This window comes from Cyanistes caeruleus, chromosome 27, assembly GCF_971803275.1.
Source record: "Cyanistes caeruleus chromosome 27, bCyaCae1.hap1.1, whole genome shotgun sequence".
In the NCBI taxonomy this organism is placed as follows: Eukaryota; Metazoa; Chordata; class Aves; order Passeriformes; family Paridae; genus Cyanistes; species Cyanistes caeruleus.
In genome coordinates this window covers 5,089,097-5,113,039 of record NC_141727.1, presented here as the reverse complement: position 1 = coordinate 5,113,039, position 23,943 = coordinate 5,089,097, and the positions used below count along the sequence as shown (strand labels likewise).

At 60.8% G+C, this 23,943-nt stretch overlaps 2 protein-coding genes across 3 annotated transcripts; one reads left to right on the top strand and one right to left on the bottom strand.

Annotated features, from left to right (window-relative positions):
* Nucleotides 1-2,830: 2,830 nt before the first annotated feature.
* Nucleotides 2,831-18,221, bottom strand: KAT7 (lysine acetyltransferase 7). Of its 2 annotated transcripts, none has more exons than XM_086864055.1 (15): nucleotides 17,818-18,221; nucleotides 16,281-16,428; nucleotides 14,099-14,275; nucleotides 13,759-13,998; nucleotides 12,669-12,751; nucleotides 11,488-11,577; nucleotides 10,961-11,059; nucleotides 10,711-10,821; nucleotides 9,649-9,840; nucleotides 7,758-7,847; nucleotides 6,618-6,758; nucleotides 6,196-6,289; nucleotides 5,924-6,070; nucleotides 4,333-4,439; nucleotides 2,831-3,438 (listed from the first exon to the last, which is right to left on the bottom strand). In XM_086864055.1, exons 1-15 carry the CDS (start codon nucleotides 17,830-17,832, stop codon nucleotides 3,337-3,339), a joined length of 1,836 nt encoding a protein of 611 aa, XP_086720181.1. In that variant the 5' UTR covers nucleotides 17,833-18,221; the 3' UTR covers nucleotides 2,831-3,336. The 2 variants fall into 2 exon arrangements, with proteins under 2 accessions (XP_086720181.1, XP_086720180.1); XM_086864054.1 differs by lacking the exon at nucleotides 17,818-18,221 and adding an exon at nucleotides 16,952-17,441.
* Nucleotides 18,222-18,973: 752 nt separating this feature from the next.
* SLC35B1 (solute carrier family 35 member B1) lies at nucleotides 18,974-23,658 on the top strand. The gene is made up of 9 exons (XM_086864056.1): nucleotides 18,974-19,163; nucleotides 19,402-19,505; nucleotides 19,594-19,724; nucleotides 20,226-20,256; nucleotides 20,512-20,669; nucleotides 22,002-22,128; nucleotides 22,537-22,643; nucleotides 22,950-23,103; nucleotides 23,305-23,658. Exons 1-9 carry the CDS (start codon nucleotides 18,985-18,987, stop codon nucleotides 23,355-23,357), a joined length of 1,044 nt encoding a protein of 347 aa, XP_086720182.1. The 5' UTR covers nucleotides 18,974-18,984; the 3' UTR covers nucleotides 23,358-23,658.
* The last annotated feature ends 285 nt before the right edge of the window (nucleotides 23,659-23,943 follow it).

The following is a 23,943-nucleotide window of genomic DNA, read 5'->3' as shown; positions in this document are numbered from 1 at the left end:
ACGGCGGGCTCCCGGGGGTTTCCTGCCCTTGCCCTGGGAAGCAGCACCCTCTGCTGCCCTTCCCGGCAATCCCGGGCCCGCTGGAAATCCTCGGGAAGCTTTTCCCTGTCTGCCATCCCCCGGCTGCGCTGGAATCGGCCCAGATCCCGGTTTTCCCGGGATGCTGCTGCTCCTCCCCGGCTGCCCCCGGGGCTGTCCCGGTCCAGCGGCGGGAGCAGCTCCCCGTCCCCTGCTCCGGCCAGGAACGGATGCTCCAGCCGTGCCAAAGCACTGGGAAAGGAGAGCGGGCGGTGGCGAGGGGATGGCTTTTCCAGGGAAAATGTGGATTCTCCATGCCTGAAGCGTCCGAGGATGCGGCTTGGGGCACATCCTGCCCTCGGCCTGGGAATATTCCAGAGCTCGGGAATGCTCCAGCTCCCGCATTCCCTGGGAGCGCAGGGAGGGGTGAGGCCGAGCCTGGCGGCTCCGGGGGGCAGGAAAAGCCGCAGCAGCCGCTGGATCCGCGGTTTCCTGGGGATGTTTTCTTTGCCCTCTCCCGTTTTTTCCCCCACTGCACCTCCGGCGGTTTCGGGGCCGCGTGGGCCGGGCTGGGGAGGGCAGGAAAGACGGAGATAATTACAGGGAATGAGCCCAGGAATAGAAATGCTCTTCCCTGGCCCCGGAGCCGCACGGAGAGCCCGTTCCAGATCTTTCCGTGGCTTTGGGACGGCGAGGGAGGGCGCCCAGGGATTGTCCCCGTGGATTGAGGGTCACAGCAGCAACAGCTGAAGTCACCAGATGGATTTAGATCCCGTCCCCTCCTGCTTCCCCCTGCTCCTTCTGGGAATATCAGCCCCTGCTCCCTCCCGGCCACGCCACCACATCCTGCCCCAAGCATCCCGGCAAAAGCAGGAATTCCAGCGGGAGAAGGGCCAGGGAGCACAGGGCAGCTCCTGGAAATCCAGGGAGATCTCGGGGAATTTTCCCTCTGCAGCTTTCCCTTCCTGTCCCAACAACGGCCCTGGGCTGGGCCAGGGAGGCTGAGGATGGACATCGGGAAGAATTCCCCCATGGAAAGGCTTTAGGAAGCACTGGAACCTTCCAGAGCTGCAGATCCGGGGGTAACCCGAGCCCGAGGCTGCTCCAGGCCCAATAAATCCCCAGGGGTTCTGGAGGAGCCAGGGGAAGCAGAAACCCAGGGATTTGGAGCAGGGATCAGGCGTTTATTGAGGAGCAGGGATGGGAACAGAACGGCCTCTCCCCTCCCCTGCTCCTGCCCGGGAAATCCCGGACAACCCCGGGGATCTGGGGAGGGGGGCCCAGAGCGAGGGGATCTGGGGGGATCTGGGGGGATCTGGGGGGATCTGGGGGGATTTGGGGGGATCTGGGGGGATCTGGGGGGATTTGGGGGGATTTGGGGGGATCTGGGGGGATCTGGGGGGATCTGGGGGGATCTGGGGGGATTTGGGGGGATCTGGGGGGATCTGGGGGGATTTGGGGGGATTTGGGGGGATCTGGGGGGATCTGGGGGGATTTGGGGGGATCTGGGGGGATTTGGGGGGATCTGGGGGGATTTGGGGAGATCTGGGGGGATTTGGGGGGATCTGGGGGGATCTGGGGTTCCAGGAGAAGGGCAGGAAGCGGAGGAGCAGCAGGGAGTTTCTGCAGTCGGGATGTGGCAGTGGGTAATGGGAACGGCTCCCACCTTCCCGGGAGCGCCTCATCCCACAGCCTGTCCTGGGAGAATCACTGGGATCGGGGAATCCAGCCTGGGATCGGGGAATCCAGTCTGGGATCGGGGAATCCAGTCTGGGATCAGGGACCCAGTCTGGGATCGGGGAATCCAGCCTGGGATCACTGAAATCAGCACTGGGATCGGGGAATCCAGCACTGGGATCGGGGAATCCAGTCTGGGATCGGGGAATCCAGCACTGGGATCACTGAAATCAGCACTGGGATCGGGGAATCCAGCCTGGGATTGGGGAATCCAGCACTGGGATCGGGGAATCCAGCCTGGGATCAGGGACCCAGCCTGGGATCAGGGAATCCAGCCTGGGATCGGGGAATCCAGTCTGGGATCGGGGAATCCAGTCTGGGATCGGGGAATCCAGCACTGGGATCAGGGAATCCAGCACTGGGATCAGGGAATCCAGCCTGGGATCAGGGAATCCAGCCTGGGATCACTGAAATCAGCACTGGGATCAGGGACCCAGCCTGGGATCAGGGAATCCAGCACTGGGATCAGGGAATCCAGCCTGGGATCGGGGAATCCAGCCTGGGATCAGGGAATCCAGCCTGGGATCGGGGAATCCAGTCTGGGATTGGGGAATCCAGTCTGGGATCGGGGAATCCAGTCTGGGATCAGGGAATCCAACCTGGGATCGGGGAACCCAGCCTGGGATCACTGAAATCAGCACTGGGATCAGGGAATCCGGTCTGGGATCAGGGAATCCAGCCTGGGATTGGGGAATCCAGCCTGGGATCGGGGAATCCAGCACTGGGATCACTGAAATCAGCACTGGGATCAGGGACCCAGCCTGGGCTGCCTCCAGCCCCGGCCCAGGGCTGTCCCCTGTGTCGGTGACCCCGCAGCCTCGCGGGGACGGGTGGCTGGGGGACCCTGGTGGCACTGGGAGGATTCCAGGATATTTCTGCTGATGGCAGGGGAGGAATCAAAGCTTTTTTTTTGTTTTTTTTTTTTTGGCTTTTCCAGGGAATCCATCCCTCCCTGGAACCGGTGCTGGGGAGTTCCTGTGGCTCTTTGGAGAAGGACAAAGTTTGGATTCCTTCAGCCTGGAGGGGAGGAAAAAGGGACCTGCAATTGCAGGAAGGCTGCTCTGGGAAAAACATCTGCAGGGAAACACACTCAGCAGGCTGTTTATGTACAGGAACTCAGCAATTCCAGGGGATACACACCAGGAAAAAACAGCAATTTTGATCCAGAGGTGCTTCCAGCAGGGCTGTGGTGGCTCCGGGAGGGGGTGACGGGAACACCCCGCCCCTGCCTCGGCTGCAATTCTGGCTGTACAACAGGAACTAAGCGAAGATCTGCTGGATCCCAGGGCAAACTGCTGCAGGAGGGGGGAGACGATCCCACTAAAGCTATCTGGGATGTGGAACGGGACGGGAGCAGCTCCAGGGAAGCGCTGGCAGCCGGCTGAGCTGCAGGAGGGACGGGAGGATGGAGCAGGACAGCAGGGACAGCAGGGACAGGCCCAGCAATCGGAGCTCCTCGGCTCCCTGGGGCTCCCAGACACTTCCAGTCCTCACACGGCCTCACTGAGGCCGAAACATCCGAGTTCCTCAGAACTGTGGGGACGCCGGGCAGGGCGGCACCGGGCCCGGCCCTGGGGACGCTTAGGTGCCCTTGGGAGGGGTCCACTTGAGGCAGCTGGGATCCATGGTCTTGTTGCTGTTGGATCTCTTGGCCTCCTTGGCGATCCACTCGTCGATCAGGTCCTGGGGAGAGCAGGAGGCGGCTCAGGGCTGATCCCGGCGGGAATCGCCCGCGGGACGCGGCCACCGAGGGCAGGGTGGATCAGCTGTGAGTGCCGCAAAGGAACAGTGCAGGAACGGCAAAACGACGGCAAAACAAGGGCAAAACGACAGCAAAACAAGGGCAAAACAAGGGCAAAACAAGGGCAAAAGAACAGCAAAAACAAGGGCAAAACAATGGCAAAAACAAGGGCAAAACGAGGGCAAAACAAGGGCAAAACAAGGGCAAAAACAAGGGCAAAACAAGGGCAAAACAAGGGCAAAACAAGGGCAAAACAAGGGCAAAACAAGGGCAAAACGAGGGCAAAACAAGGGCAAAACAAGGGCAAAAACAAGGGCAAAACCAAGGGCAAAACAAGGGCAAAACAAGGGCAAAACAAGGGCAAAACGAGGGCAAAACAAGGGCAAAACAAGGGCAAAAACAAGGGCAAAACAAGGGCAAAACAAGGGCAAAAACAAGGGCAAAACGACACCAAAACTACACCAAAACTACACCAAAACACCAGCACAGGAACAGCAAAGCAACACCAAAACGACACCAAAAAAATACCAAAAACCCATGAAAAAAACAGCAGAGGGACAGCAGAGGGACAGGAGGACAGCAGGGGGACAGGACAGAAGGACAGAAGGCCAGCAGCAGGACAGCAGAGGGACAGCAGGGGGACAGCAGAGGGACAGGACAGCAGGACAGCAGGACAGCAGCAGGACAGAAGGACAGCAGGACAGCAGGACAGAAGGCCAGCAGGACAGCAGCAGGACAGCCCACGTCCTGCCCCAGCTGGAGATGATGAGGAGGAGGAGGAGGAGGAGGAGGCTCCCAGCAATCCCCGAGGAGGAAGGAGATCCCCCCAGGCTCACCTGCCTCTTGAGGACCAGGTGTTTGCCCTTCCAGTACTTGAGCATCTGCAGGGCCTGCAGGGTGCTGACGATGTCCACGGGGTTCACCGCGGTCTCCTGGCTGATCTCTGCACGCACAGCCCGGCTCAGAGCCCGCCCAGAGCCCCCAGACTGCCCCCAAACTGCCCCCAGACCCCAAACTGCTCCTGGCCCCCAAACCGCCCCCAAACCCCAAACCCCAAACTGCTCCTGGCCCCCAAACTGCCCCCAAACCCCAAACCCCAAACTGCTCCTGGCCCCCAAACCGCCCCCAAACTGCCCCCAAACCCCAAACTGCTCCTGGCCCCCAGCCCCCAAACTGCCCCCAAACCCCAAACTGCTCCTGGCCCCCAAACCGCCCCCAAACCCCAAACCCCAAACTGCTCCTGGCCCCCAAACTGCCCCCAGCCCCAAACCGCTCCTGGCCCCCAAACTGCCCCCAAACAGCCCCCAGCCCCAAACCGCCCCCAGCCCCCAAACCGCCCCCAAACCCCAAACTGCTCCTGGCCCCCAAACCCCAAACTGCTCCTGGCCCCCAAACCCCAAACTGCTCCTGGCCCCCAAACCCCAAACTGCTCCTGGCCCCCAAACCGCCCCCGGCCCCAAACTGCCCCCAAACCGCCCCCAGCCCCCAAACTGCCCCCAGCCCCCAAACTGCCCCCAAACTGCCCCCAAACTGCCCCCGGCCCCCAAACTGCCCCCAGCCCCCAAACTGCTCCTGGCCCCCAAACTGCTCCTGGCCCCCAAACCGCCCCCGGCCCCCAAACTGCCCCCAGCCCCAAACTGCCCCCAGCCCCAAACTGCCCCCAAACTGCCCCAAACCGCCCCCAGCCCCCAAACTGCCCCCAGCCCCCAAACTGCCCCCAGCCCCAAACTGTTCCTGGCCCCCAAACCACCCCCGGCCCCCAAACTGCCCCCGGCCCCCAAACTGCCCCCGGCCCCCGGCATGGCCCAGGGCAACCCCGCTGAGATGTGGGGCAACCCCTCAGAAACGTGGGGCAGCCCCTCAGAAACGTGGGGCAGCCCCTCAGAAACGTGGGGCAGCCCTGGAGAAATGTGGGGCAACCCCTCAGAAATGTGGGGCAGCCCCTCAGAAATGTGGGGCAGCCCCTCAGAAACGTGGGGCAGCCCCTCAGAAACGTGGGGCAGGCACAGGCAGCAGCGCAGGGCTTTGGGATCTGTAGGAAATCCTCTGTAAAAGATGCAATCCTGATTTCCTGCATCCCCAGGAAATTCCACGTCCTCCCACGTGCCACCAGCAGAGAAATGCCATTAAAAGAAGGCCAAATATTCTCAATATTGGCTGCTGGAGCTGTAATTTCTTGTTAAAATCAACACTTTAATACACAGCTGGATGAAGCTTTTTGCTGAATCTTTGCAAAACTCTTGTTTTGTTTTGTTTTTTCCACAAAACAGCCAACTCATCCTTCCAAAAAACTTCCAAAAAATTTCAAAAAACCCATCTTTGCTGGTGGCAGGGGTGGGAAGGAGCCCTGCCCAACCACAGGAATATTCCCACAAACTCTTGGGGTGGGTGAGGCGGGCCAGGGAGGCTCCCAGAAGAAGCCCTGACCTTTGATGGAGATCTCCTTGCCCTGGAAGTTGTGCAGGTAGCGCAGCAGAACTTCCTTCCAGTAGCTCCTGTAGCTGATGAGGCCCAGGTCGGACAGGGGACGCTCGGGGGAGCCCACCTTCTCCTCCACCTTCGACAGCAAATAGCCTAAAAAAGGTTAAAAACCACCCAGACCCCTCAGAACGAGCCAGGGTGAAAGCTGAGCCCGCAGCAGAGGGCAGGGGAGGTCTCCTGGAGGAATTTTCCCCCGGGATTTGGCCCCCAGCACTTACTGAAGTCGATGAGCATTTTGCCGTAGCCCTGTCTCATGTACTGGGGCATGGTCAGGATGCAGGACACGTTGTAGTTGAGGAAGGAATTCTTCTCCTGGAAAGGGGCAGGGAGAAAGGGCAGAACTCAGAGTTTTTATTCCTTTTAAGTGTTTTGGCATTAAAAAAACCCCCACAAATTATATTTAATATTTATTTTGATGTGTTTTTCTCCCGATTTCCTTGTCCCTGACGGAGACAGCACTCTGCTCCCCGGCAGCACCAACCCCTTGGAGCTGGTTTGGGTTTGCTGGGGGCAGCACAGCACCTGCAGCCCCTCAGCAAGCTTTATCAGCTCCCAAAAGCAGCAAAAGCTGAGGCTGCAGAAGGGATCCAGGGCTGGAATCCCGGTTTTCTGAGGTGGGAGGTGCAGGTTTGCCGCTGACCTTGGAGAAATAGCCGATCAGGTGGCAGCCGGTGTTGTCGGCCTCTGTCATGACGTAGAACAGGAAGGGCTCCACGTCGTAATAAAGGGTTTTGTGGTCCAGGAAAAGCTTTGCCAGCAGACACAGGTTCTGACAGTAGATCTGGGCACAAAAAAAGGAAAGAGGTGTTTATTCCAGTGGCAGAGCCCAAACGTGAGCAAAACCACCGGGGAAAGGACAAAAAAAATAAAGAATAATTCAGGATATCAGAGCGGCTGTGCCAGGAAACAATTCCATCGGTGCTGGAAGTGGACAGGGCTGGGTGTGTGAGACACAGAGGAGCTCCTGAAGGAACCCCAGCCCTGCAGGAACCCCAGCTCCTGAAGGAACCCCAGCCCTGCAGAACCCCAGATCCAGCAGGAACCCCAGATCCAGCAGGAACCCCAGCCCTGCAGAACCCCAGCCCTGCAGGAACCCCAGCCCTGCAGAACCCCAGCCCTGCAGGAACCCCAGCCCTGCAGAAACCCAGCTCCTGCAGGAACCCCAGCCCTGCAGGAACCCCAGCCCCAGCAGGAACCCCAGTCCTGCAGAACCCCAGCCCTGCAGGAACCCCAGCTCCTGCAGAACCCCAGATCCAGCAGGAACCCCAGATCCAGCAGGAACCCCAGATCCAGCAGGAACCCCAGTCCTGCAGAACCCCAGCCCCAGCAGGAACCCCAGTCCTGCAGAACCCCAGCCCTGCAGGAACCCCAGCCCCAGCAGGAACCCCAGCCCCTCCAGGAACCCCAGCTCCTGCAGAACCCCAGATCCAGCAGGAACCCCAGATCCAGCAGGAACCCCAGCCCTGCAGGAACCCCAGCCCTGCAGGAACCCCAGATCCAGCAGGAACCCCAGCCCTGCAGGAACCCCAGCCCTGCAGGAACCCCAGCTCCTGAAGGAACCCCAGCTCCTGCAGAACCCCAGCTCCTGCAGAACCCCAGCTCCTGCAGAACCCCAGATCCAGCAGGAACCCCAGATCCAGCAGGAACCCCAGATCCAGCAGGAACCCCAGCCCTGCAGGAACCCCAGATCCAGCAGGAACCCCAGCCCTGCAGGAACCCCAGATCCAGCAGGAACCCCAGCTCCTGCAGAACCCCAGATCCAGCAGGAACCCCAGCTCACCTTGTTCTTCTTGCCGTCCACCTCGAAGACGGAGATGGAGCCCTTGCGGTAGATCTCGTCCCCAGGGGGGTGCTTCCACACACACTTGGCCTGGGACAGGGACACCGAGAGCGGCTGTCACCGCTGCTCCCGCGGCAGGGGATGAGCCCTGCCTGCAGGATTCCCAGTGGGAATGATCCTGGCCTGCAGGATTCCCACTGGGAATGATCCTGGCCTGCAGGATTCCCAGCAGGAATGATCCTGGCCTGCAGGATTCCCACTGGGAATGATCCTGGCCTGCAGGATTCCCAGCAGGAATGATCCTGGCCTGCAGGATTCCCAGTGGGAATGATCCTGGCCTGCAGGATTCCCAGCAGGAATGATCCTGGCCTGCAGGATTCCCAGCAGGAATGATCCTGGCCTGCAGGATTCCCAGCAGGAATGATCCTGGCCTGCAGGATTCCCACTGGGAATGATCCTGGCCTGCAGGATTCCCACTGGGAATGATCCTGGCCTGCAGGATTCCCAGCAGGAATGATCCTGGCCTGCAGGATTCCCACTGGGAATGATCCTGGCCTGCAGGATTCCCACTGGGAATGATCCTGGCCTGCAGGATTCCTACTGGGAATGATCCTGGCCTGCAGGATTCCCAATGGAATGATCCTGGCCTGCAGGATTCCTACTGGGAATGATCCTGGCCTGCAGGATTCCCACTGGGAATGATCCTGGCCTGCAGGATTCCCACTGGGAATGATCCTGGCCTGCAGGATTCCCACTGGGAATGATCCTGGCCTGCAGGATTCCCAGCAGGAATGATCCTGGCCTGCAGGATTCCCAGCAGGAATGATCCTGGCCTGCAGGATTCCCAATGGAATGATCCTGGCCTGCAGGATTCCCAGCAGGAATGATCCTGGCCTGCAGGATTCCCACTGGGAATGATCCTGGCCTGCAGGATTCCCAGCAGGAATGATCCTGGCCTGCAGGATTCCCACTGGGAATGATCCTGGCCTGCAGGATTCCCACTGGGAATGATCCTGGCCTGCAGGATTCCCAATGGAATGATCCTGGCCTGCAGGATTCCCACTGGGAATGATCCTGGCCTGCAGGATTCCCAATGGAATGATCCTGGCCTGCAGGATTCCCAGCAGGAATGATCCTGGCCTGCAGGATTCCCAGCAGGAATGATCCTGGCCTGCAGGATTCCCAGCAGGAATGATCCTGGCCTGCAGGATTCCCAGCAGGAATGATCCTGGCCTGCAGGATTCCCAATGGGAATGATCCTGGCCTGCAGGATTCCCAGCAGGAATGATCCTGGCCTGCAGGATTCCCAGCAGGAATGACCCCTCCCCAGTCCCTCAGCAGGATTCCCAGCAGGAATGACCCCTCAATGCTCCCTCAGCAGGATTCCCAGCAGGAATGACCCCTCAATGCTCCCTCAGCAGGATTCCCAGCAGGAATGACCCCTCCCTGCTCCCTCAGCAGGATTCCCAGCAGGAATGACCCCATTCCAGTCCCACAGCAGGATTCCCAGCAGGAATGACCCCTCCCCAGTCCCACAGCAGGATTCCCAGCAGGAATGACCCCTCCCCAGTCCCTCAGCAGGATTCCCAGCAGGAATGACCCCTCAATGCTCCCACAGCAGGATTCCCAGCGGGAATGACCCCTCAATGCTCCCGCAGCAGGATTCCCAGCGGGAATGACCCCTCCCCAGTCCCGCAGCAGGATTCCCAGCAGGAATGACCCCTCAATGCTCCCACAGCAGGATTCCCAGCAGGAATGACCCCTCCCTGCTCCCACAGCAGGATTCCCAGCGGGAATGACCCCTCAATGCTCCCACAGCAGGATTCCCAGCAGGAATGACCCCTCCCTGCTCCCACAGCAGGATTCCCAGCAGGAATGAGCCTCCCCTCACCATGTGCCGGCGCAGGATGGTCTGGCTCTTCATGTACTTGAGGCAGAACTCGCACATGTAGAGGCGGCCGAGGCGCGCGTACTCCTCGGGGTAGGGCGAGTGGTACCACGTGTCCAGCTCGTAGCGCCCGAACGCGATGGTCTTGATCATGTTGCTGCCCTCGGTGATCTGCCCCTGCAGCCTCAGCTTCTCCTGCCCCGGGGGAAACACAGGGTCACACAAAAAATCCAATCAAGGCAGCTGGAGGACAACAGGGATTTGTTTTCCCGGAGGAAATCGGGTTTTGGTCCTGTAAATTCGTCTGTTGTTAAATTCCTACGGCTCCTCGCCGCTCCCCGGTGCTGTCCTGATCCCCAGGGAGCCTCACGAGTGCGGTGAGGAGCAGCTGGGGGTGTTTATCCTGGAGAAAAGGGGCAGGGGACACCCCAGGCTCTCCATAACCCCTGACAGGAGGGGGCAGCCAGGCTCTGCTCCCAGGGAACAACAGGACACGGCTCCAGGCTGTGCTGGGACACCTTTGGGCTGCACCCCAGGAGGAATTTCTTCCCAGAAAAAGGGATGGGAAGTGGAAGGGGCTGCCCAGGGAAGGGTCAGCATCCCTGGAGGCGTTTGGGAAGCCTGGATGTGGCACTCGGTGACAAGGTGGTGGTCAGGGCACGGGTGGCACTCGATGATCTCACAGGGCTTTTCCAGCCCGGATCGTTCTGTGGCTCCGTGACACGGCCCAAGGCCCTGCCCCAGGTACCCCAGCTGTCCCAGGAAAGCATCAAAGCATCGTTTGATCCCTCTCTGGAATGGGATGTGGCTTTGGGAAGCTGCTCAGGAGTTTCAGCAACACCAGGCTGTGAACTCAGCCACGGGCTGAGGCTGAGCTGCTTTTGTCGTCAGCAGCCCTGGGCAGGGAAGCCGGAGCTGTCACCGTCCCCTGGCAGCACCCCTGGAATGTCACCTCACATTCCTGAGCGCAGAGCTCAGCCCCAGCTGCTCCTCCAGCTCTCCCTGGGGATGGCTGGAGCTCACCCCCGGCCCTGGAGCTGCCCCAGGTCCCAGGACGGATCTCACCAGGTCCTCGGAGGCGCGTGCCTGAGCCCTCCGGAACAGCTCCAGGTCGTACTCGCTGGTCAGGTTCTCCAGGAGAGGCTCCCTGGTGTTGCCATAGGTTTGTCTGTGCTCCTGGAAAACCAAAGGCCGGGAGTTTGGCTGCTGAGCCGCTGGATCCTGCAGCTCTTCTAGCTGGGAATGCTGCAGGATGGCTGGGAGAGCCAAATCCCACCCCGGGAAGGGTGGGAAGGATAAAATCCCTGCTTTTTACCATGTATTTCTCCTTCTGCTCCTTGCTCAGCCCCGAGTTCCTCTTCTTCCTCAGCTCGGCCACCTTCTCCTTGTAGCGCAGCTGCCTCTCCGTGGGGGCCTGAGAGAAACCCCGGGTGGGGCCCTGAGGGGCTGCAGCCCCCCCCAGACATCCCCCTGCACCCCAAACAACCCCGTCCTGAACCAGATGCTGGGCTAACCACAGGGCACTGCAGGAATGCACAGCAGGAAATTCCCCTTCCCACCGCAGGCTGGGTGCCACGGGACGGGGCGAGCTCCCCACGCAACGCTGCGTGCTGGGGAGCAGCTCCCGGCTGACTCAGGCACCGGGAAATGTCACTGCCCTGCTTTGCCTCTCCAGGGATTACTCAGAGGGAAATTGCAGCTCACAGCTCCGCAGGAATTCCTGGTGCTGCGCGGCCAAACGCGGGGAGGAGCGGCTCGGCTCTCCCAGCCCGCTGAGGGGACAGCAGGAACTGCTCTGGCCCCAGGGATGTGCGGGAGGGAGCGCAGGCTGTCCCCGCTCACCTGGTGCCTGGTGGCGTGCCTGTTGTTGTCATCCTGCCTGTGGGCCAACATCCGCTCCTCGATCTGCTTGTCCCGGCTCTGCGCTCGCACCTGGAGAGCAAAACCGCTCACAGACCTGCAGGCACCTCCTGTCACCTGAACTGTCACCTGAACCGTCACCTGAACTGTCACCTGAACTGTCACCTGAACTGTCACCTGTACTGTCACCTGAACTGTCACTGTACTGTCACCTGAACTGTCACCCGTACTGTCACCCGTACTGTCACCTGAACTGTCACCTGTACCGTCACTGTACTGTCACCTGTACTGTCACCTGAACTGTCACCTGAACTGTCACCCGTACTGTCACCTGTACCGTCACCTGAACTGTCACCTGAACTGTCATCCGTACTGTCACCCGTACTGTCACCCGTACCGTCACCTGAACTGTCACCTGAACTGTCACCCGTACTGTCACCTGTACTGTCACCTGTACCGTCATCTGTACTGTCACTGTACTGTCACCTGAACTGTCACCCGTACTGTCACCCGTACTGTCACCGTACTGTCACCTGAACTGTCACCTGAACTGTCACCTGAACTGTCACCCGTACTGTCACCCGTACCGTCACCTGAACTGTCACCTGAACTGTCACCCGTACTGTCACCTGTACCGTCACCTGAACTGTCACCTGAACTGTCATCCGTACTGTCACCCGTACTGTCACCCGTACCGTCACCTGAACTGTCACCTGAACTGTCACCCGTACTGTCACCCGTCCTGTCACCCGTCCTGTCAGCCCTCCTGTCACCCCTCCTGTCAGCCCTCCCGTCAGCCCTCCCGTCAGCCCTCCTGTCAGCTGTCCTGTCACCCCTCCTGTCACCCCTCCTGTCACCCCTCCTGTCACCCCTCCTGTCACCCGTCCTGTCACCTCTCCTGTCACCCCTCCTGTGAACCCGTCCTGTCACCCGTCCTGTCACCCGTCCTGTCACCCGTCCTGTCACCCGTCCTGTCACCCGTCCTGTGAACCCGTCCTGTCACCCCTCCTGTCAGCCCTCCTGTCACCCCTCCTGTCAGCCGTCCCTGCCAGGGCAGCGCTGCAGCTCCACTCCCGCTGCCCGCAGCTGGCCGGGCTCAGCGCTTCGTGCCAGAATCAGCGCTCTGTCCCCACGGAGGGCGTCGGGAGGCGAGGACGGCTCACCTTGCACTCATCTGCAGACAGGTTGTGGTACAGAGGGCAGCCCGAGATGGAGAAGTGGCGCTCGTGCTTCCCGGTCAGGTGCCCTGCAAAGCGTCACAAAAACAGCCAAAACTGTGAGAAACGACCCCAAAGAGGTGGAAAAAGATGGGCAGATCCCCACAGGAGCGTGCTCAGGTCGCTGACAGGGGGTAAGAGGAGGAAATTTCCTGCTTTAACAAGGAAGGAAAATCTTTCTTGCGCTCAGCCAAAGCAGCCAGGGATGGGAGCGCAATAATCTGGGACTGAAATGCTGCTCCTGGCAAAAACACAAATCTGGGACTTCTCCTCCTGTCTGACTCCTTATCCTGCCACCCCCAAAACACAGAACACCTCCTGTGTTTCCATCCCTCCTGCCCACCCATGGCTCCAGTTTTGGGGTGTGACACCCAGAACAGACCCCCAGCCCACCCCACAGCCCGTTTTTGGGACATGGTGACACCCAGAACAGACCCCAGCCCACCCCACAGCCCGTTTTTGGGACATGGTGACACCCAGAACAGACCCCCAGCCCACCCCACAGCCCGTTTTTGGGATGTGACACCCACAGCAGGACCCCAGCCCACCCCACAGCCCGTTTTTGGGATGTGACACCCACAGCAGGACCCCAGCCCACCCCACAGCCCGTTTTTGGGATGTGACACCCAGAACAGACCCCAGCCCACCCCACAGCCCGTTATTGGGATGTGACACCCACAGCAGGACCCCAGCCCACCCCACAGCCCGTTTTTGGGATGTGACACCCACAGCAGAACCCAGCCCACCCCACAGCCCGTTTTTGGGATGTGACACCCGCAGCAGGACCCCAGCCCACCCCACAGCCCGGTTTTGGGATGTGACACCCCGAGCAGGACCCCAGCCCACCCCACAGCCCGTTATTGGGATGTGACACCCCAAGGCTGCACCCCCAGCCCACCCCACAGCCCGTTATTGGGATGTGACACCCCAAGGCTGCACCCCCAGCCCACCCCACAGCCCGTTTTTGGGACATGGTGACACCCAGAACAGACCCCAGCCCACCCCACAGCCCGTTTTTGGGACCCCCAGCCCTCACCCAGGGAGTTGCAGCCAGGAGTGGGACACTTCATGTTGAAGTTGTAGCTCTCGTGGAAGCGGCGGCGCTTGGGCCGGTGCGAGAGGTCGCTGCCCGAGTCCTTCATGGACATGTCCTTGGCCAGGCTCTCGTCGTGGGACACGTTGGGGCTGGAGATGTCGATGTCGGACTCGGAGGAGGGCGCGTTGCCCGTGGGGGTGCGGGGAGGGGACTCGTCGTGATCCGCAGCGTTTTTGGTGTCTGGAGGAGGAGCGGAGCTGCGGGGGGAGCTCCCGGGACACCCCGGGGACGCTGCAGAGCCCCCGGCAGCCTCACGGCGCTGCCCGGCCCCTCCGCCTACCTCTGTCCGAGAAATCCACGGCCTGCTCCGTCTCGGAGCCGGAGGAGCGCGTCTGGCGCAGCGGGTACTTCTTGGGGGTGACGGGAGCCGGCTGCTGCTGGCTGCGGGTCACCCTCCGCGTGGAGTACACCGGCTCGTCCGGCCCCAGCGCCGGAGGGTTCCGCACCGGGCTGGAGTCTGCTCCCGCGGGAACAACACCGTTACAGCGGGGACAGTACCGGGACAGCACAGGGACAGCACGGGGACAGCACCGGGACAGCACCGGGACAGCACCGGGACAGCATGGGAACCATGGGGACACCACGGGGACACCACAGGGATCATGGGGACACCACGGGGATCATGGGAACACCATGGGGACACCACAGGGATCATGGGGACAGCACCAGGACACCATGGGGACACCACAGGAACTATGGGAACATCATGGGGATCATGGGAACACCTCAGGGACACCACAGGAACCATGGGGACACCACGGAAACCACGGGGACACCACAGAAACATCGTGGGGACACCACAGAGACACCACAGGAACCGTGGGGACACCACAGGGACACCACGGGAACCATGGGGACAACCATGGGGACACCACGGAAACCACGGGGACACCACAGAGACATCGTGGGGACACCACAGAGACACCACAGGAACTGTGGGGACACCACGGGAACCATGGGGACACCACAGTTACACCACGGGAACTATGGGGACACCACAGGGACACCACGGGAACCATGGGGACACCACAGGGACACCACGGGAACCATGGGGACACCACAGTTACACCACAGTTACACCACATCACCCACAGGACCCCCTGCCCCACGCTGACCAACACCCTGTGGCTCTGTCCTGCCTAAGTCACCTCGCTCTGGCCTCACTGATAAAATCTCAGGACACTTGGAGCAATCTGCAGCAACACCAGCTTTCTCCAGCTTTAATTAACTTAATTAACCCATAATTACCACCCAGCTCCCAGCTGGAGAAGCAGAGATCCCTTAGTTTAGATAAGAACCCCCAGCCCTTGGGAACAGCAGGATTGCTTGTGGGGCTGGAGGAGCCTTTCCCTGGTCTGAGGAGGAGCCTTTTCCTGGTTTAAGGAAGGGCTTTTTCCTGGTTTAAAGAGGAGCCTTTTCCTGGTTTAAAGAGGAGCCTTTTCCTGGTTTAAAGAGGAGCCTTTTCCTGGTTTAAGGAAGGGCTTTTTCCTGGTTTAAGGAAGAGCTTTTTCCTGGTTTAAAGAGGAGCCTTTTCCTGGTTTAAGGAAGGGCTTTTTCCTGGTTTAAGGAAAGGGCTTTTTCCCAGTTTAAGGAAGAGCTTTTTCCTGGTCTAAGGAAGAGCCTTTTCCCAGTTTAAACAGGAACCTTTTCCCAGTCTAAGGAGGAACCTTTCCCCAGTTTAAAGAGGAGCCTTTCCCCAGTTTAAAGAGGAGCCTTTCCCCAGTTTAAGGATTTAAGGATTCCCAGTTTAAAGAGGAGCCTTTCCCCAGTCTAAAGATGATCTTTTCCCCAGTTTAAGGATGAGCCTTTCCCCAGTTTAAGGATTTAAGGATCCCAGGTTTCAGGATGAGCCTTTCCCCAGTTTAAGGATTTAAGGATCCCCGGTTTCAGGATGAGCCTTTCCCCAGTTTAAAGATTTAAGGATCCCAGATTTCAGGATGAGCCTTTCCCCAGTTTAAAGATTTAAGGATCCCAGATTTCAGGATGAGCCTTTCCCCAGTTTAAGGATTTAAGGACCCCCGGTTTCAGGATGAGCCTTTCCCCACTTTAAGGATTTAAGGATCCCTGGTTTCAGGATGAGCCTTTCCCCAGTTTAAGGATTTAAGGATCCCTGGTTTCAGGATGAGCCTTTCCCGGTTTCAGGATGAGCCTTTCCCCAGTTTAAGGATTTAAGGATTCCCGGTTTCAGGATGAGCCTTTCCCCAGTTTAAGGATTTAAGGATTCCCGGTTTCAGGATGAGCCTTTCCCCATTTTAAGGATTTAAGGATTCCCGGTTTCAGGATGAGCCTTTCCCCAGTTTAAGGATTTAAGGATCCCCGGTTTCAGGATGAGCCTTTCCCCAGTTTAAGGATTTAAGGATCCCCGGTTTCAGGATGAGCCTTTCCCTGGTTTCAGGATGAGCCTTTCCCCAGTTTAAGGATTTCAGGATGAGCCTTTCCCGGCTGCAGGAGCCCAGCCTCACCCTGGGAGCTCTGGCTGAGCCTGGCGGAGGAGCGGGTGACGCGGGCGGATCTCCGGGAGGTGCCGTCGCTCTCGGAGCTGTCCGTGTGCTCGGGATCCGTGGAGAAATCCGAGTCCTCTGTTCCATCCGAGCTGCTGCCCGCGTTCCTCTGCAACACCACACAGCGCTTGCCTTTCAATCTTTATTTTAATTATATTAAATATTGTACTTCTATTGATTAAAAAAAAACAGGAAAAGGAGAGAATATTCCGTGTTCTCCACATTCTGCCAGCCGCTTCAGCTGGAAGTGTGACCTGTGTGCTTTATCCCAAGTCAGGGATAAACGAATAAAATCCCTAAATTAAGGGATTCTTTCCCTTTCTGTGTCTCCTGCTCCCTCAGTGAGGAGTTTCAAAAGGAAACCAGGACAGGTGATGCCAGCTGGCCAAAGGTTTATTCCCCAGCACAGACTGTCATTCCCAGGATATAAACTGGAGGAATTACCGGGAATTATCCCAAAGTGGGGGAAGGAATGTGGATGTGGGAATGGGGTCAGCAATTGGCATTTTTAGCCCTTTCTTTTTCTGTTATCACGGTTACTTATTGTTTTCGCAGTATTTAATTCATTTCTCACTATTAAGCTGTTGTTACTCGCACACACAACCTTTATTTTTGTTTCCCCCCCCCCGTACCAGGTTTGTGTTTAATTTCCAGGTGCGGTTCAACCGTAACACCGTGAGGGGACGCCGGGGGTCTGGGGGTGGCGGCAGGTGCCGGTGGGGGCCGGGAGGCGGCTCCGGGAGCCCCGGGCGGGCAGGGCCGTGAGGGGGCGGCGATGGCGGCGACCGTGAGGGGAGCGGGGGGGGCGCGGCCGCCATGAGGGGAGGGAGGGGCGGCCTCGCGCCGGTGGCGGGAGCGCGGCCCCCGCGCCGCTTTGTTTTGCACCCAGCGGAGCCGCGCCGGCCTCAGCCAATCACAGCGCGCGGGGGCGGGATGGAAAGAGAGGCCCGCCAATGGCAGCTCGCGGAGGAAAAAGGCGGGCCCCTCCGCGCGTGATTGACAGCGAACGGCAGCCAATCAGCGCCAGGCTTGCTCCCACGGCAACGCCAAACCGGGGGGGGGCCGCGGTGCGATGGGGGAAGGGAAAAACAAGGCTCGCGCCGGGAGGTGACCGTTGGGGGCGGCGATGGACAGCAGCAGGAGCCAATCAGCGGCCAGCCCGGCACCGAGACGTGCCCAATAGACGGCCAGCTCTTCAAGCGCGCGTCAAATCGGAAACGGCGAGGGGCGGGCCCCGCCGCCGGCGCGGGGGAAGGGAAACGGCGGCCGTTGTGGGGGGTGAGTGACAGGCGGAGCGGCCAATCAGCGCGCGGCCTGCTCGTGCTCGTGGCCAATCGGAGCGCGCAGGGGGCGGGCGCAGGGGGCTCAAGGCCGCTATTTTCCCCCCGGTTTCGCAGCCGGGCGAGGGCGCGGAGGGGCTGCGGAAGGGTAGAAAGCAGCGGCCCGAGCTCGCCGGTCTCCCCGCCGGCCGCCTCCCCCGTTTCCCGGCCGTGCTCACCTTCCTGCGCTGCATCCTGGGCGGGGGCAGCGAGGTTGCCTGGTCCCCGGCACCCGCGGCCCGCGAGGCGGCGGTGGCCGCCGCGGTGTTGGCGCTGGCGGACTCCGTGGTGACAGCCGTGTCCCCCGGCCTGCGGCACGCGTGCTCCGGCGGCGCCAGCCCCGCTCCCGCCGCCGCCAGCCGCCGTTCCCTGCTCGGTCCCTCACGCTTCCGCCGGGACGCGGCCCACACCCCCCGTCACGTGACCGCGCGCCATCTTGGAGCCGGGCAGGCCCCGCCGGCAGTGACGCCGCGCGCCGCCATCTTTGATTCGGGCCCCGGGAGGGGGGCGGCCGCCATCATTTGTAAGGGCACGAGGCCAGCGGGGCCCGCCCGTTACCGAGCCCGCCATGCTGAGTGCGGGCGGGGCCCGGCTCAGGCGGCGGAGGAGCTTCCAGAGCTCCCTCGCCGTGTGAAGCCCCGAGAATTGCAGCACCGGCAGCTCCTCCTCGGAGCAGCGCCCTGGAGGCGGGATGTGGCGGTCAGGGCAGCCCGGGGATCGTGACTCGTGTTGGGATTCCCGTGGGGATGAGCGGAACTGTGAAGGACAAAGCGCCATGGAGGGGCTTCGTCCCTCCCTGGCCAAAGTAACTTCCTGACTCGCTGCTCCGCGGAGCTCGGGAACTTCCCGGATACGCGGCCTGGAGCAGCGGGAGCGACTGACCGGGGCCTCGGAAAAGGCGGAACCGGTCCCGGCCAGGACCCGGCAGCTCTGCCCCACCGGGGGGCCCGGGCCGGCGGAAGGAGCCCGCAGGGCCCCGCTCGGCGGCGCCGGGAGTGGGCGGAGCCTCTTGTCCGGGATAACCAATCAAAGCCCGTGTTTCTGTCCCGCCCCCTCAGCGCAGCCAATCGCCGCTCTCCACATCGTGTGGCGCTCCTGCGCGCGCCGTGCCTTGTGAAGGCCCCCGAGGCTGGGGTGTCCACAGTAATGCCTGCGCCTCGCCGCGCTCCGCCGGTCCCATCGCGGCCGAACCGCGGCGGGCGCGGCCCCGCGGGGGACTCAGAGATCGTGGCGTGGAGCCCAGCCCGGTTCCGCTCCGTTCCCGGCGCTCCTGACCCGCGTTTCCCCCCGCGGCGGGCCCGGCAGCGCGTTGGGCGGCGCGGGGCGGGGCGGGCGCGGCGGGGCCGATGAGGCCGCCCGGGGCGCCGCGGGATGTGGCGCTGGAGGTGCCGCCCGCGCTGAGCGGCCCCGCCGCCACCATGGCAGCGAGCGCGGCCCCGGGGCTGCCCGAGCGCCTCCGCCTGCCCGTCTGCTTCCTCGGCGTGTTCGCCTGCTACTTCTACTACGGCATCCTGCAGGAGAGCATGTGAGGGACGGCGGGGCCGCGGGACACGGGCCGGGGACAGCGGCGAGGGACGCGGGGCCGGGGGGACACCGGGGGCTCTGGGGAGGAGGGAGCGGGGCAGGCCTGGGCAGCCGGACCCGGCCGGGGCGCGCCGCTCCTTCCCCGTACCCTGCGTGCTGTCCCCGGTGCCTGTCCCTGTCTGTCCCCGGTGTCTGTCCCGCTCTGTCCCCGGTGCCACCGGTGTCTGTCCGTCCCGCAGCACCCGGGGCCGCTATGGGGAGGGCGCGAAGCAGGAGAAGTTCAAGTACGCGCTGACCCTCGTGTTCATCCAGTGCGTGATCAACGCCGCCTTCGCCAAGCTCCGTAAGTCCGGGAGCCCCGGGAGCCGCGGTCGGTCGGTGCCGGGGGCCCGGGGCAGCCCCTGAGCCCCGGTGCCGTGCCGTGCCCGCAGTGATCCGCCTGGTGGACGCGGCGCGGCCGGACCGCACCCGGGGCTGGCTGTACGGAGCCTGCTCCCTCTCCTACCTGGGCGCCATGGTCTCCAGCAACTCCGCGCTGCAGTTCGTCAGCTACCCCACACAGGTGGGAATGGGGACACCGAGGGGGGCACAGTGGCTGTGACACCATGGGGACACCCAGGGGACACCCAGGGGACAGTGGCTGTGGCACCCTGGGGACAGTGGCTGTGACACCCTGGGGACACTTAGGGGACAGTGGCTGTGACACCCTGGGGACAGTGGCTGTGACACCCTGGGGACACCCAGGGGACAGTGGCTGTGACACCCTGGGGACACCCTGGGGACAGTGGCTGTGACACCCTGGGGACAGTGGCTGTGACTCCCACCCCCCTCTCAGTTCCCTGCGGTCACTTTGGTGTCCTGGTCACTGCTGGGGCCCAGGGACGGGCTGAGAGCACTGGGGGAAGGGACAGAGACCCCCCTGGGTTCGTTAATTAGGTGCTAATTGGGGTAATTGCCTTGGAGGCCGGTGCTGAGCTGTCCCTGCTGAGTCTCAGCTGGCCTGGGGGGGGTTTGGGAGCTCATTTTGGGGTGAGCATCATTAACGCCCTTCTCCCCTTGCCAGGTCCTGGGCAAGTCCTGCAAGCCCATTCCAGGTAAGAGAATTCCCGTTTTCCTGTGGATTCCTGTGGATTCCTGTGGATTCCTGTGGATTCCTGTGGATTCCTGTGCCTCCAGCAGCCCTCACCTGTCAGAGCCGCCTGGGGCTGGGCTGGCTTTCGTCCCAGGAAGGGCTTTGGGGTCACCTTGTGCTGTTCCCTCTCCCCTGCCACCATCTGGGGATGATTTTGTAGGGGGTGAACTCCTGTGGGGGGGTTTGGGGGGCGGTTTCTGACCTCCCCTGTCCCCAGTGATGCTGCTGGGGGTGACCCTGCTGCGGAAGAGGTACCCCCCAGCCAAGTACCTGTGCGTGCTGCTGATCGTGGCGGGGGTGGCCCTGTTCCTCTACAAACCCAAAAAGGGCACCGGGGACACCGAGCACGTCTTTGGCTACGGGGAGCTGCTCCTGGTGAGTGCGGGGACCCCACGGGGCTGGGATTTACACCTGGGAGGAACCCTGGGGCTCTCGGGTGGGATTTACACCTGGGAGGAATCCTGGGGCTCTCGGGTGGGATTTACACCCGGGAGGAACCCTGGGGCCCTCGGGTGGGATTTACTCCTGGGACAAACTTCAGGCTCTCAGGTGTGATTTACCCCTCACCTGGGATAAATCCCCAGCTCTCAGGTGTGATTTACCCCTCACCTGGGATAAATCCCCAGCTCTCAGGTGGGATTTACCCCTCACCTGGGATAAATCCCCAGCTCTCAGGTGGGATTTACTCCTGGGATAAATTCCCAGCTCTCAGGTGTGATTTACCCCTCACCTGGGATAAATCCCAAGGTTTCAGGTGGGATTTACACCTGGGATAAATCCCCAGCTCTCAGGTGGGATTTACCCCTCACCTGGGATAAATTCCCAGCTCTCAGGTGGGATTTACACCTGGGATAAATCCCCAGCTCTCAGGTGGGATTTAACCCTCACCTGGGATAAATCCCCAGCTCTCAGGTGTGATTTACCCCTCACCTGGGATAAATCCCCAGCTCTCAGGTGGGATTTACACTGGGATAAATCCCCAGCTCTCAGGTGGGATTTAACCCTCACCTGGGATAAATCCCCAGCTCTCAGGTGGGATTTACACTGGGATAAATCCCCAGCTCTCAGGTGGGATTTAACCCTCACCTGGGATAAATCCCCAGCTCTCAGGTGGGATTTACCCCTCACCTGGGATAAATCCCCAGCTCTCAGGTGGGATTTACTCCTGGGATAAATCCCCAGCTCTCAGGTGGGATTTACAGTGGGATAAATCCCCAGCTCTCAGGTGGGATTTACTCCTGGGATAAGCCCCAGGCTCTCAGGTGTGCCCTGGAGCTGCAGCAGGCTGAGGTGGGGGGTGAGAGGAGCCTCCCTGTGCTCTGCACCCCCCTGACAATCCCTGCTGGGAGCTGCTGTGAGAAGGGAGAATTGGCATTTTCCAATGACAGCGGGGCCTGACGGTGTCCCCTGTCCGTCCCCTGTCCATTCTGTCCATCCCCTGTCCATCCCTGTCCATTCTGTCCATCCCTGTCCATCCCCTGTCCATTCTGTCTATCCTCTGTCCATCCCCTGTCCATTCTGTCCATCCCCTGTCCGTCCCCTGTCCATTCTGTCCATCCCTGTCCGTCCCCTGTCCATCCCCTGTCCATCCCCTGTCCGTCCCCTGTCCGTCCCCTGTCCATCCCCTGTCCATCCCTGTCCATCCCCTGTCCATCCCTGTCCATCCCTGTCCATCCTGTCCATCCTGTCCGTCCCGTCTGTCCGCAGCTGCTGTCGCTGACCCTGGACGGGCTCACGGGGGTGGCCCAGGACCACATGAGGGCTCACTACCAGACAGGCTCCAACCACATGATGCTCAACGTCAACCTCTGGTCCACGCTGTTCCTGGGGGCAGGTGAGGAGCCAGGACGGGTCCAAAACCGGCTCTGGAGCCCTCTGGGCTTGGTTTTGTCGGGGGTTTCTGGGCCCCAGAGCCGCCCCTGCTCCAGCTGGGAGCAGCAACCGGAGCCCAGGAGGGCTGGAGCTGCCCCTGCCCTTGGCACTGGAGGAGCTTTAAGGTCCCTTCCAGCCCAAACCTTCCCAGGATTAGGCAGCAGCACTCCTGATTAATGGCTGGGGACTGTTCTGGTGGAATTTGATCCCAGTTAATGATCTTTCTTTCACTAATTAACCAGGAGGGCGACTGCTTGTCCTGCTGGTGTTTTTCCTGCTGTTTGTGGAATTCACTCCCTGTTTTGGGGGGGTTCTGAGCCCAAGCTGACCCCAGGTGGGTGGGGAATCCTCATCCCAGGCTGTTTTCCAGGGATCCTGTTCACGGGGGAGCTCTGGGAGTTCCTGAGTTTCACGGAGCGTTATCCCAGCATCATCTCCAACATCCTCCTCTTCGGCCTCACCAGCGCCCTGGGCCAGGTCCGTGCCCTGGGCTGGCTCCCACGGGGTCAGGGATGGGATTTGGGGTGGGCTTTCCTTCCCTGGGAGGGGCTGGGATGGAATTCCCGGGGAATCTGTGGCTGCCCCATCCCTGGCAGCGTCCCAGGCCGGCTTGGGGCAGCCTGGGATTGGGGAATTCATCCCTGGATGAGCTTCAGGGCCCATTCCAGGATTCCACAAACCCAGTTTAAGCCAGGAATAAGCAGGATTAGAAGCAGAAAGGCCCTGAGGGGTTTCCCTGGCTGCCTGGGCCGGCGGTGACGGCAGCTCTGTGCTCTTGGGCAGAGTTTCATCTTCATGACCGTGGTGTACTTCGGGCCCCTGACCTGCTCCATCATCACCACCACCCGCAAGTTCTTCACCATCCTGGCCTCCGTGGTGCTCTTTGCCAACCCCATCAGCCCCATGCAGTGGGTGGGCACCGTCCTGGTGTTCCTGGGTGAGTTTGGGAGGGAAATCCCTGGGATTCCTGCGCCGGCAGCTCCTGGAACCCGCGGGGACGGGACACGGGCGCAGGGAGCGCGGGCTCCTGTCCCCCCCCAGCCTCATTCCAGGGCTAAATTTGGGGATATTCAGCTGGTCCTTCCCCAAATTCCTGCTGCTTTGGAGGACACAAACCTCGTGTTTTGTCTCCTCCCAGGCCTTGGACTCGATGCCAAATTCGGGAAGGGGGTGAAGAAGACGTCGCACTGAGATTGAGCGAGCGATCCCCGCAGTTGGAATGAACTTTTAATTTATTGTCTTGTACCTCAGAATCTGGTGTGGAACTGGACTCAGGACAGGGAATCAGAAGGAAACCATGTGGAATTTATTTTTGGGTTTGGTTTTTTTAATTCTGAATTGTCTCTAAACACGTAATCCTTTAGTTTGAGGTGTAATTCAGCTTTTTTTGTGTAATCAGAGCTGCCCCCGGAGCCGAGCAGCAGCAGCAGATCCTTGCCTTAACAGGAAAACACAAATCCTTCCTATCTTTATTAAAGAAAACAGGACAATTCCCACTTCTCCAGGACTTTCTGTGGGGATTTGGCTGCTGTGGGGGGACCCAGCTCTGCTCTGCAGGGAGGGAGGGGAAAGATCCTGGGATTAAATCCTGGTTGGAGGCACCCCCTGTGCCTTTTCCAGAGGGTGGGAACAGCCCCTAGGATTTCCTCCCTCCCTTCCCCTGGGATTTCCTCCCTCCCTTCCCCTGGGATTTCCTCCCTCCCTTCCCCTGGGATTTCCTCCCTCCCTCCCTCCCCCTGGGATTTCCTCCCTCCCTCCCTCCCCCTGGGATTTCCTC

Excerpts from the sequence above, each read along its gene's own strand:
- KAT7 (XM_086864054.1), bottom strand. The coding sequence starts at position 17,137 with ATGGCGGCCGCGCCCCCCCCGCTCCCCTCACGGTCGCCGCCATCGCCG. Across the intron at positions 11,060-11,487 it reads GGCACGCCACCAGGCACCAG|GCCCCCACGGAGAGGCAGCT; the intron begins GTGAGCGGGGAC and ends GGTTTCTCTCAG. Across the intron at positions 6,759-7,757 it reads TGGACGGCAAGAAGAACAAG|ATCTACTGTCAGAACCTGTG; the intron begins GTGAGCTGGGGT and ends TTTTGTGCCCAG.
- SLC35B1 (XM_086864056.1), top strand. The coding sequence starts at position 18,985 with ATGAGGCCGCCCGGGGCGCCGCGGGATGTGGCGCTGGAGGTGCCGCCC. Across the intron at positions 19,506-19,593 it reads CGCCGCCTTCGCCAAGCTCC|TGATCCGCCTGGTGGACGCG; the intron begins GTAAGTCCGGGA and ends CCGTGCCCGCAG. Across the intron at positions 19,725-20,225 it reads TCGTCAGCTACCCCACACAG|GTCCTGGGCAAGTCCTGCAA; the intron begins GTGGGAATGGGG and ends TCCCCTTGCCAG.